This window comes from Psammomys obesus, unplaced genomic scaffold (genome assembly GCF_907164565.1).
Source record: "Psammomys obesus unplaced genomic scaffold, mPsaObe1.curated_primary_1811, whole genome shotgun sequence".
NCBI classification, from domain to species: Eukaryota; Metazoa; Chordata; class Mammalia; order Rodentia; family Muridae; genus Psammomys; species Psammomys obesus.
Window position 1 is genome coordinate 1721340 of NW_026594143.1, and position 12840 is coordinate 1734179.

The window sequence follows — 12840 nt, forward strand, 5'->3', positions numbered from 1 at the left end:
TGTGATCTTAGTCTCTCTCATCTAGTCTGAATCGCTGTGTCTATTGGTTTGTATGTAGTTGTGTATCTTTTCTTCACATTTGCCATTGTATGTTTGATCCAAAGGTGTCTTGTTTTTGTCTCTTTGCATTTCTGTGAAGGGACAATAAATCAAAGTCATGGGAACCATAGAACTCTAGCAAGAAAGCATATGTTTTTGTCTCTGATATAGTCACTCTGGCACCCTGTCTTTTTTATGTTTTGTGTCCATATGTCTATGTTTCTCTTTTTGTTAGTGTTCTTTGAGACAGGGCCTTACCTTATAGCTCATTTTGGTCTCAAACTCACCTAGAAACTGCAGCTGTCTTCCTGTCTCAGCCTTCCACATTCTGAGATCTTAGCATATGGCTCCATGCCCAGCTGTCCATGTTTCATTGAGTTCCCTATATTTTCTGCTGCTATGTCTTCTCTGTCACTATATTTCCATGCTTGTATATTTGTGGCTCTTTTTCTGAATGTGACCTATGACTTTGGTTGCATATATGTATGTTGCCTACTGCTATTTCATAGTTACTGTTGTTCATTTATTTATCCTACCAATATTTATTAAGTACCTACCATGTGCCATGAACTGTGGCTGTACAGAGGATTTAGAACACATATGTGCTTTTGGAAAGCTTACAGTCTCAGCAGGGATCCAGATGAGTAAACATGATTACTGCACAGTATAAAAAATGCTGTGAGCTTGAAGGGAACATAAAGCAGGCACCAAACTCAACCTTGTGGAAGGGCCAGGGAATGCCTTCTGGGGGAGGTGAAAACTAATACTTGAAAGATGAAGTGAGTTTGCCTAGATGAAGCAAAAGAAGAGTGCTCCCCCCAACAAAAGGATAAATACATACAGAAGTCCAGTGATGGGGAAGATCATAGCTTATTAGAGGAATTCCAAGAGCTGTGAGTACAGTGCAGGAATAAAGGGGTGCTGTGAATGGGATGGGTTGGTCACTCAGTGACCTACTTAAGAAAGGCTATAAAAAAAAGAAAAGGAAGTTGGGATGGGGATAAGGAGGTGAGGTGGGGGATTCTTAGAGTAATAGAAGGAGGAATGGGAGGTTGATATGATCAAAATACATTGAATACATGTGTGAAATTTTCAAAGAATGAATAAAAAAGAAAGTCACTTCCAGGGCTAATGTGAATTTGGAAGGAGTAGGACCTATAAACAAGACTATAAGCAAGGCAAGAGTACTAAAAAGCTTTTAGGCCCAAAGTTCTTCTTAGCTTTATGTATCTTTGTTTATCCTGATATATTTGTTTATTAGCACATGTGTATACAACCTTTATGTGATTCACATGTACCCAGGCCTGTGTCATGGTTACTCCATTTCACAGCCTCTGGATTTACAAATTTCAGACCTCCTGGCTCTGGGTTCAGGAGCTATTCACTGAACGTAGGCAAGGTAGGGCTGACCCAGCAGCTGTTCTACATGAGAACTTTTCACCAGCCAGCATAAAGCCCATGGGGGAAGCAGCCTTGGTGATTCTTTCAGCAGCCTCTTGCCTAGTACCACTGGTACATTTGGGCCATGGTGCCTCTGTAAAAAAGACCCAGTAGGTCCTGTTACCAGCTGGATGTCTCTCTGTTGAAACTGTCCTGAGGGAGAGAAGATGTAGCACCAATTAGAACTCTGGGGAGGCCTAGAAGCAGGAACTCTAGAAGCAAAGTGGCAGGATAGAGTGTCAGGCTTACCGGAGGGGAGACGCTAAATAATGTGTAGAGCATAGAAGAGCCAGATGGGATAGGGATGTGATGTGGAAGTGGAGAGTCAAGATAGCAGAGATAAAGACAGCAGCTGGGCTTAGAAAAAAAACAGGAAGATACAGGGGAAGAAGTTCAAGGAGCCAGGGGGAGGTGAAAATAATCTGTTCAATTTATCATCCCTGGCCTCAGGCGCTGCCAGAGTCTTCTGACTTAGGTACCTACAGTCCACTTTTGGATGCTTCTTTATAATACTAAGACCTTGCTATGTCTTTTCTCTGTTTAAAACTTTAATGACTCCTCTAGTGTCTTTGAGATAAGACCAAATTCCTCACGCTGACATTTCAGCTCGATCATGCTAGCCCTAGCTCCTCCAGTCTCCATTCCCTTCCCCCTGCATTTCTGCTTAGCTTTCCAGATGCAATCAATGCCCTCCCACTTCTGAGAGGTCTTTCTTGAGCTCTGAGAAGGCTGGGAAAAGTTTTCCACCCTGGGAAGTTTCCCACCCTAGCTTCCTGTGCAGCATTCTGCTTTGCACTCACCCCTCCCTGGGAGCAGTATTTCATGTCTGGCTCTTTCCTTTTTCCATAAGAGGAGCTTTCTAAAGGCAGAATTTGATTTTCATTTCTCTTTCAAGTTGGGATTACCGAATATGAGGGGCCCAGTAGAACTTCAACCTTGAGGAAAGAAAGAAAGAAGGAAAGAAAGAAAGAAAGAAAGAAAGAAGGAAGGAAAGGAAGAAGGAAAGAAAGAAATAAGGAAAGAAAGAAAGGAAGGAAGGAAAGAAGGAAGGCAGAAAAAGAAAGAAAGAAAGAAGGAAGGAAGGAAAGAAAGAAAGAAAGAAAGAAAGAAAGAAAGAAAAAGAAAGAAAGAAGTTCCTGGACTGGAGAGAAGGCTCAGAGGTTAAGATCATTTGATCTCTTTTCTAATCGTCTGAGTTTGGTTGTCTGTACACATATGGGCTCACAAACTTCTTTAAGTCTAGTTTCAGGGAACGTAGGGCCCTCTTTTGGCCTCCAGGGATACCCAGCATACAAGTGGTGCACAAATATATGTGAAAGCAAAGCATTCATGTACACAAAAATAAAAAGCAAGCAAGCAAGCAAAAGGAAAAGAAAGAGGAATCTGTTAGGACTGGTACACCTTGGTCCCTCTCTGCCTCAGTGGCACTTACCCATCAGGCCACTGGCTGAGACGTTGGGCCTCAGACCAAGTAGGGTAGCTGTTGTGTGCTGGGGTGTCTGTACTGATGATGAAGGATGAGGAAGCTTAGGTGGGGCCTAAGGCAGAGGGTAAGATGGCATGCAGAAGCCACACGGAGCTCCAGCTGGGGCTTCTTTACCAGGGTTCCCAGCGTAAGTGCAAGGTGCCCTCACCTTGAACAAATACGGATGCAGCTTACTGTAATGGGGTAGTCCTGACGTGCAAGAGAATATGTGCTGCCTCTATGTATTTGATTCCTGGAGATTGGGATGAATCCAGATGCATCAGGGTTTCTATGTGTGAATTGTTGATACGTCTGGGTTACTATGTGGTACAAATATACATATTTATGGGTATACAGAATGTCAAAATAACTTACCATCTGCCCTGGTATGTATTTTTATCTTGATGTTTTTGTGAATGTGCTTGTTTTCACTTTTAAATTTTATTTATTTTTGAGATGGCATGTTACTATGTTGCTTTGGCTGTCCTGGTACTCGCTATATAGAGCAGCCTGGCCTCAAACTCATGGAGCATCCTTCTGCCTCTGCCTCCTGAATACTGGGATTAAAAGGGTGCACCACTATGCCTAGCTTTAGATTTATCTATATATTATTTATGTGTGTGAATTATTTGCCTATATGTATGTATATATGCATGTATGTCTGTGTGTATGTGCACCATGTGCATGCCTGGTGTCTATGAAGGTCAGAAGAGAAAGTTAGATCTCCCCAGAACTGGAGTTACAGATGTTTGTGAGTCATATGTTTATTTTCATATGCGTTGTTGTATATTACTGTATATTACAAGGTACTATATACAATTATATATTTTATATGCCATAAAATATAAAGTATATAAATATAGAGAGCATATATTATAACATAAATACTTATACATATATGCATTGTAAGGCAACACAAACTCTCTTTATAATGTAGTGCGTTAGATGTGTCATTATTTTATATACTATAAGATATACATAATAAAATGCTAAATGTCTAGGACTGTTGACAAGAGTCAACAGTCAACATCCTCAGCTGTGGTCTTGTGTGGCAATGGAGTCCTAGGGGTTCTCACCTGTCTTAGGGTCATCTATAAGCTGCAGTAGGTCCCCTGGGCACCCATCCAATGTGAAGCAGATCTTTTCATCTGAGTGAGGAATGTGAATCACAAAGTGGGGGTCCCCATCCACTGTGAGGCAGGAGATGAACCTCTGAAGTTGAGTCTTGAAGAAAGAGGAGAAAGGAGTAGAGGGGACTGAAAGAGGCCATTTCTATTTTCCGGGAGAGAGAGGGGAGGAAGAGGAGGGAGAGGAAAAACAAGAAGGGGAGAGGAAGAGGGAGAAAGAGAGAGAGCCTACTGTCAACCCCCAGTGCACAAGTGGGGAGGTTCAAGTGGATTACCAGAAGATGAGAAAGTGAAGATGCCTGGCAATGTGCCTGCAAAGGATAGAGGACATATATTGGTAAGGAACTGACCCCCAACAACCCTGGGACCCTCCTGCTTGAGTCCTAGGTAGGAACTACATTCCATATCTCAATATTTAAATGTTTTCTGAAAATTATTCCTCGAATTTTGTCTTTATGCTTTATCCTATCCTAGTAAACTGACTTATTTACTAATGTTTTTCTTTGAGTCAGGGTCTCACTGTATAGCCCACTCTCAGTCCTCTTTCTCTCAACCTCCTGAGTGCTGGGATCACACATGACCATCACACTAGACCCTGAACTGACAGTTGTTATGACTGCTTGGTCTTTGTTTGCTACTTCTTGTTTTTCTTGCCATTTGGAATGTTTTTTTCCCTTCCTTCCTTCCTTCCTTCCTTCCTTCCTTCCTTCCTTCCTTCCTTCCTTCCTTCTTTTCATTCGTTTTTTTCTAGACAGCTTCCTGAACAGAACACCAACAGCACTGGCTCTAAAATCAACAATCAATAAATGGGACTTCATGAAACTGAAAATCTTCTGTAAAGCAAAGTACACTGTCATTAGAACAAAACAACAGCCTACAGATTGGAAAAAGATCTTCACAAACCCTATATCTGACAGAGGGCTAATATCCAGAATATATAAAGAACTCAAGAAGTTAAACAGCAACAAATCAAATAGTCCAAAAAATGGATTTTTGACAAAGATGCCAAAACTATACAATGGAAAAAAGATAGCATCTTCAACAAATGGTGCTGGTCCAACTGGATGTCTACATGTAGAAAAATGAAAATAGATCCATACTTATCACCCTGCACAAAACTGAAGTCCAAGTGGATCAAAGACCTCAACATAAAACCAAACACATTAAATCGACTAGAAAAAACAGTGGGGAATACCCTAGAACTCATTGGTACAGGAGAAAACTTCCTGAACAGAACACCAACAGCACAGGCTCTAAGAGCAACAATCAATAAATGGGACCTCATGAAATTGAAAAGCTTCTGTAAAGCAAAGGACACCATCATCAAAACAAAGTGACTGCCTACAGATTGGGAAAGAATCATCACCAACCCTTTATCTGACAGAGGACTCATATCCAGTATATATAAAGAACTAAAGAAGCTGAAAAGCAGCAAACCAAGTAATCCACTTAAAAAATGGGGAACAGAGCTAAACAGAGAACTCTCTGTAGAGGAATATCGAATGGCAGAGAAGCACTTAAAGAAATGCTCAACTTCATTAGCCATTAGGGAAATGCAAATCAAAACAACCCTAAGATTTCACCTTACACCCATCAGAATGGCCAAGATCAAAAACTGAAGGGACAACACATGCTGGAGAGGTTGGGGAGAAAGAGGAACCCTCTTCCACTGCTGGTGGGAATGTAAACTTGTACAACCACTCTGGAAATCAATCTGGCACTTTCTCAGACAACTAGGAATAGCGCTTCCTCAAGATCCAGCCATACCACTCCTAGGCATATACCCAAAAGAAGCTCAAGTACACAAAAAGGACATTTGCTCAACCATGTTTGTAGTAGCTTTATTTGTAATAGCCAGAAGCTGGAAACAGCCCAGATGCCCCTCAACTGAAGAATGGATGCAGAAACTGTGGTACATCTATACAATGGAGTATTACTCAGCAATGAAAAATAAGGAAATCATGAAATTTGCAGGTAAATGGTGGGACCTGGAAAGGATCATCCTGAGTGAGTTGTCCCAGAAGCAAAAAGACACGCATGGAATATACTCACTCATATAAACATACAACATAGAATAAACCCACTAAAATCTGTACATCTAAACAAACTAAGCAAAAGAGAGGACCCTAACTAAAATGTTCAATCCCCATCCTGAAAGGCAAAGAGGATGGACATCAGAAGAAAAAGAAAATAGGAAACAACCTCGGAACCTGCTACAGAGGGCCTCTGAAAGCCAGAAGAAAACAGGAAACAACCTTGGAACCTGCCACAGAGGGCCTCTGAAAGCCTCTGCAGTATAGACTGTCAAAGCAGATGCTGAGCCTGATGGCCAACTGTTGGGCAGAGTGAATGGAATTTTATGTAAGAAGTGGGAAATAGTAAGAGCTGGAGGGGATGGGAACTCCACAAGCAGAGCAACAGAACAAGATAATTTGAACACAGGGAACTTCCCAGAGACTCATACTCCAACCAAGGACTATTCGTGGAGATGACCTGGAACCCCTGCACAGGTGTAGCCCATGGCAGTTCAGTGTCCAAGTGGGTTACATAGTAATGGGAAGAGGGACTGCCTCTGACATAATCTGATTGGCCTGCTCTTTAATTACCTCCCCCTGAGGGGGGAGCAGCCTTACCAGGCCACAGTAGAGGACAATGCAGCCACTTTTGATGAGAACTGATAGACTAAGATCAGAAAGGAGAGGAGAACCTCCCCTATCAGTGGACTTGGGGAGTGGCATGCATGCAGAAAGGGGAGGGAGAGTGGGATCGGGAGGGGAGGAGGGAGGGGCTTATGGGGGGATACAAAATGAATAAAGTGTAATTAATAAAAAATAAAAAAATATAACCCAAAAAATGGGGTACAAAACTAAACAGAGAATTCTCAATAGAAGAATATCGAATGGCAGAGAAACATTTAAATGTTTTTTTCTTACTTAAATTAATTTCTAGTTATCCTTCAAGTGATGGATCAATGTATTATTAGAGGGTGGTTATCCTAAAAGCCACCTCTTTTGGTTGCCTTTGTCTTTCTGAGTGATGCCTCACATTGCTTTGAGATTCTGCAGATTTCCAACCATCAAGGAAATTCTGAAGAGATGTAGCCATATAACCAGACCGGAATCCAGAACTGTGAGATGAACAAACCTCTCTTCTTTATAAATTACCCATGTCGTAGCATTCTGTTACAGCAGGAGAACATGAATGAAGGAAATGATGCTGTCTTATTTTTTATTGAAAAAATTCATATTATATATTTTAGTCATGTTTCTCCTTTCAATTCCTCCCAGATCCTCCTCACCTCCCTACACACCTGACTATATGTTCTCTCTCTCTCTCCTCCTCTCAAAAACAAAGAAACAAGAAACAAAAACACAAGAGACAGAAAAACACAAAAATTAAAATTAAAGAAAAACAAGCAAAAGACCAATAATATAAAAAACCTGTCCAAACAAAGCAATATGAGACAAAAAGTCTACAAAAACACCATTTAATTAATTCAGTGTTAGCTAAAATAATAGGACCTGTTCTGATGTGTGGTTGATAAACTCAGTGAGACTCCACTGGAGAAAACTGATTCTCCAATACGTGTTGTTTTAAACTGCTCAATTTATGGTAATTTGTTACATGGAGATGAAGAATTAATATATTGCCCCTCCTCTGGGCTCACACATTGTCAATGATAGCTCCAAATAGCACTGAATAGAAACGAGGGCTTAGAGGAATCTTTGCCAGAAGAAGCCCTTGTCTACCTTTTATTAGCTCCACAGAACTTTCCTTAGAGTCCATGTCATGTTCAGTTCCTCCCTGGATCCTCTTGGAACTGCTATCCCAGTGTCATCCTGCCAAATGTAAAGAAAGAAATTCTACCCATGCCTGGATCAAACAGAAGACAGGGTCTCACTGTAGAGTGCAGGCTTTCCTCCAGCTACTGATCCTAATGACACAGCCTCCCAGGTGCCAGGATTCTATGTGACCTCCATATCTGGTCCTTTTTTTCCCTCCTTACTGGGAGAGTCCCCAGTTGCTATCCAAACTGACGTGCTTATGTCTATATCTGTTATAGCTTTTTTCAAACTCAGATTCAAATTTCTTTCTCATAGCACCTACACGTCCATCTGTTTATTCATTCATTCATTCATTCATTCATTCATTCATTTATCCAGGCAATACTTAGGCGTGAGGATACAATGGTGAGATATGGTTTGTTATGTGGTGTAACATCATAGGCATGATTATCAATGGTGGCAGATGCTATACAAAAAAAAAAAAAAATTGGACTGATCATGGGGTAATACAAGGCTGAAGTGTCCTGTGGAGGAAGGCGGGTATAGGAGCTGGTCTGAGATCCAAGGTACAGGCTGGAGTGTTAGGGGTATGGAAAAAATGAGGAGTATAGGAAAGGGCAGACCAGGTAAGTATCAAGAAGCAGTAGACAGAAAGAAGTACCTAAGTGATGACTGGGGAGGCCGCAGTGGGAGGGGAGAGGAAAAATAACAGGTGTCTAGAGTTCAGAGGGTGAATGGAAGAGTGGAAGAAGGTGAAGTCAGGCATTGTGTGGGCATACAGAACAGAGCATGCAGGACCTTGCAGGGCATAAAGAAGACTGAATTTTATTCCAGGTGTAAGAGAAATCCCGGAGGAGCATTATGTAGGAAAGGAACACGAACTTATCTGTTTCTTTGAAAATGTGGGCAAGAGAAGAGAGGCAAGAAAAGACACAAACAGGTAAGACAGGTGAGGAGGCAGAACAGCTGTTTTAGATAAGATGGTAGAGTTTGTCTGATCTGTAGTAGCAGCAGTTGAGGTCATGGGAAATCAGTAGGTTTGGACAATAAAGTTTGGAAAAGTAACCAGGTTGTAGAGGTGAGTGAGATATTGGGGGAAGTGAGGCAGAAAGTATGTCAAAGATGTTACCCAAAATTATGTTCCTGTGAATCATTGCTGCGTGTAATCCTTTCTAACCCTGTGCTATCAAGAAACCCAAGAGATTCCTCTTGTGCAAAGAAAATAAAATAGTGGGTGGCAAAACACATTTCTTTTTGCTACCAGACTATATGGTTTTTAGTCTCTGACTAGCAGTGTAACATTAAACACATTGATTCACTTCTCTGTGCTTCAGTTACCCTGTGTATAAAATGCACATAACAATAGTTGCTCATGGGGTTTTAAATGCTGAATTAGAAACATGATATGAAGAAAAGTACCTGCACATAGGGAGAGCTGGAAAATATTACTTAAGTCCTTGGGAAATGTTATAGTAATTGCCACTATTTTCTCTAAAATGTATATATCTTTTATTAAGTAGGCTGCTCACAGAACACAGAACAACAGGAAGACCTGCCTTACCTAGTGATGCTCCAATTTATGCTACCACATTCCTCCCTTGCTTGGGAGTCAGCAACCACTCTCTTTTTCAACAAGATAACGGTCAACTTTAGTTCAGCCAGTTTGCTACTGTTTAGCCCTTCCAGTCTTATGAGCCAAGGCTTTTCATTCTGTAGCTATATACTGAGGTCTAGAGATGTTAACTAGTCCAAAGACCCAAAGCAAGCCAGGGAGCTTCTTGGAGCTTATTAGAATCCATACATACCTCAGACACTCTCAGCTTCTGCCCTCTCCACTCACCCTCCTCCACTCTGGCTTGGCCTCTTGCCAGTAACACTCACCATCTTTGTCAAGAGTGAGGAAGGTGTAGAAGACTGGAGGGTTCAAGGACTCCACGAATTTGGACTCTTCCACCGATGCTGGCAGCAGCTTGAGCTTCTCTGGAAGAAAGTGAAGACTGATGGCCTCCGGGAGAATGCTGGAAGGCAGCAAGATTGGGAGGTTTTGGGAATCTGTCTTCTGGCATCAGACTAGAGCTGTTGGGTAGAGCCATCTCTGACAGAGATGGTCCCAGAACTTGCCTGGTGCTCTTGGGTCCTAGCAGTGGGTCTTGGTGATTCCAGAATCTTGCAGTGGGCAGCAGCAGAGAAGTCAGAGTAGGGGTAAAGGAAGAAGAGAGAGGTTCCCCAGGGGTAGAGGTGAAAATTGTATTGCTGGGACCTCTGGAACTTGAGAGTATGTTTGAGAATGTGCCGAGGCCCTGAGGAACTAGTGGCCTGGCTCTGGCAGGCAAGCGGATTTAGGTGCTGTAGGGAGTTGGGGTTCTGGACTTGGAAAGTAGTAGTAAGCTAGTAGAAGTTTGGTGAGATGAGACACTAGATTTTCGAGATGAAGGGATTTTAGAAGACTTGAGCAGGACAATCCCTGTTTTAGGGTGTGGTAAATTTGGGGGAGTCCTGGAAGCAAGACTTTTGGAGCTGAGGTGTAATGGCTGTTTGGGTAACTGAAGTGTGGAAATAGATTTGATCTGTGGCAGGCTTTGGAGTGACTGTGATAATGGGTTACCAAGGTTGATGGTATCATGTGGCATTTGGTGTAGGTTGGGCATCTGACAAAGCAGGGAGTTTGGAAGGAGTAAATTGATTAAAATGTTTCATGGTGCCACCTTTGGGCTGGGAAGGACTGACAGGATTCAAAGGCAGGACACGTGTCCTAGAATTAACAAGTGATGTGATACCAGGGTTCTGGTGTGATGAAATGCTGGGCTTCCAAGGGAATGAGTCATTAGAATTTGAAGGCACATGGGCAAGAGGTTTCCTCTTCAAAGTTGGCAGTACCAAGGTGCTGGGATTTTCTTGTGTTGAAGTTTGGGCCTTTGGTGGCACTGAAGCTGTTAGGCTATTAGAGAACTGAGTCAGTACCCCTATCTCCTTGGAATCTGTAGGGCCAGTAAGAGCTGAGGTTGGTTTCATGAGCCTTGATTTGGAAGAGACTTTGAGAACTGAGTCTATCCGAGCTGTGCTAGCTCCTAGGCCAAGGCTGTTGCTGAATGAGGGTGTGACTGTGCTTGTCTCAGCTGTGGTGGATAGCTGCCTCACAGCTTCCTCATTGATCTTCTCAAGGTGCGCCATGACCAGTAAAGTCAGAGGTGTAACAAAGTTGTATTTAAGTGATAAGCTGAGGGCTTTGGAGTTCAGGAGATGGCAAGTGGTAGCATCCCAGGCTTGGAAGCATGCCTCCAGCAGCTCCCCAATAGAGACATAGGCCCACAGGCCGTGGATAAAGTGGGACACACTGAAGGTATGTTTCCCTGAGCAACTAAAGTCTTTCTGGCAACTGTTGGTGGCTTCTTCACTGAATTGGGGCACAAGAAGCTGACCATTTATGCCCCGGGCTGCCAGGTGGATACCTAGTCCCTGCTCACTTGGCTGCATCTTACCAGCTCCTACCAACTCTGAGCCACAAAAGTAGTTATGGAAAAGAGCCCTAGAGGAGGCCCCAACAAAGCCACCCAGGTAGTCCAGGTGCACATCTGACTGTAGAGGCTTGGAAATCTCCTCAAAGAGACCCTCTAGTTGCAGGTCTGCCTCTGCGTCCTCATATATGTGCCTCGCTTCTCTTTGGTTCTCCAGGGATAAACGATGCACCGGTGAGAAGTCAGTACCATCCCCAAAGGCCAAGTTGAAAAGAGATACCCTGTGGCCCAGGGCCTGACGGATGTTGGAAAGGATCACATTGGGAGTTGTCTTGCCGGCTGTGGGTTCCCCATCTGTCAGGAACATGATAAGAGGAATCTGTTCCACACCACGGCACTTTCCAGGCTCCTGGTTGCTATGGTTCAGCACCGAAGCAGTTGCCAACAAGGCTGCATCGATGTAGGTCCCTAATTGGGGAGCAGACTGTGAGACTACTTTCTCAGGCCATTTCTTACCCCCATTAGAGCCACACTGGTACCATATCACATTCCCAGGCTCATCCTCCCACTTTATCTTTTCTCATGCTGTGCTGTTCCCACTGCTTATCTTTCCTAACTCCTTCACTCTGACCCTGATTCAAGGGACCAGATAGCAGGGGTGGGGGGCATATGTCCTTTTTTTTATCACTCCCTGTCTCAGACCATTCTTTGATTGTTTCCCAGGGTGTGTGTGTATGGGAGGGTTGGGGTGGGTAGGATCATTTTATTCTCTAAGTCAGATGACAGCCACCCAAAACCAGAACCACAACCTTTCTTGCCACAGAGTAAAAGATGGCTTAGATGGCAGAGGCAATAGATCTGGGAGAATTGAGTAATTGTTTGAAACAAGATTTAACAAAAATCAGAACCAGGGCAAATGCTTGCAAATAAATGCTTCCATGCTACTGAGGTAATTTTTGGCACTATGGATATTCTGTACAGTGGTCTGGATTGAGCCTTCAACTTAACAGATGTTAACTGTGTCAGAAAAGGTAATGGATTGCAGGTCACTGAGAATTGTGTTCATGGCTTTTTTTTAGTCTGTGGGATAAGAATGAAGGAGATGAGCCAAAACTTGAGCTCCATATACTTGAAAGGCTCTTTCCATAAGACATTTTGTTCTTTTAACCTTTTGATCTCTCCTTTCTGTGAACTAAAGGCTTCAGGTCAAAATGTTTGTCAGGCTTTATGGTAGGCCTAGAAGTTCACTGTTCAATAGAGAAAATAATTAGTTCTTAACTTGCGAAAGTCACATTTTATGTGTTCAATGACAATATGTGGAGAGTGGCTATTGTATTAGATAGTGCAGAATTTGAGATTCCCATCAAGAAACTTCCAATGGAGCTACATATGGTAGTGCGTACCTGTGAACAATAATCAGGAGGCTGAAGCTTAAGGGCTGTGAGTTCTATGGCAGCCTGTGATACATAGACTGTCTGACAAACACACACACACACACACACACACACACACACACACACACACACACA

General features: G+C 42.8%; 1 protein-coding gene across 1 annotated transcript in view; it reads right to left on the bottom strand.

The window, feature by feature from the left end:
- Positions 1–1420: 1420 nt before the first annotated feature.
- Itih6 (inter-alpha-trypsin inhibitor heavy chain family member 6) overlaps positions 1421–12840 on the bottom strand; it is a 32097-nt gene continuing 20677 nt past the window's right edge. The window contains 12 exon segments of the mRNA XM_055617927.1: positions 1421–1676; positions 1963–1991; positions 2948–3084; positions 3087–3134; positions 4021–4134; positions 4347–4382; positions 7821–7910; positions 9732–9900; positions 9902–10178; positions 10305–10504; positions 10734–11779; positions 12236–12379. Of these exon segments, the coding sequence (XP_055473902.1) occupies positions 1421–1676; positions 1963–1991; positions 2948–3084; positions 3087–3134; positions 4021–4134; positions 4347–4382; positions 7821–7910; positions 9732–9900; positions 9902–10178; positions 10305–10504; positions 10734–11779; positions 12236–12379 (2546 nt within the window).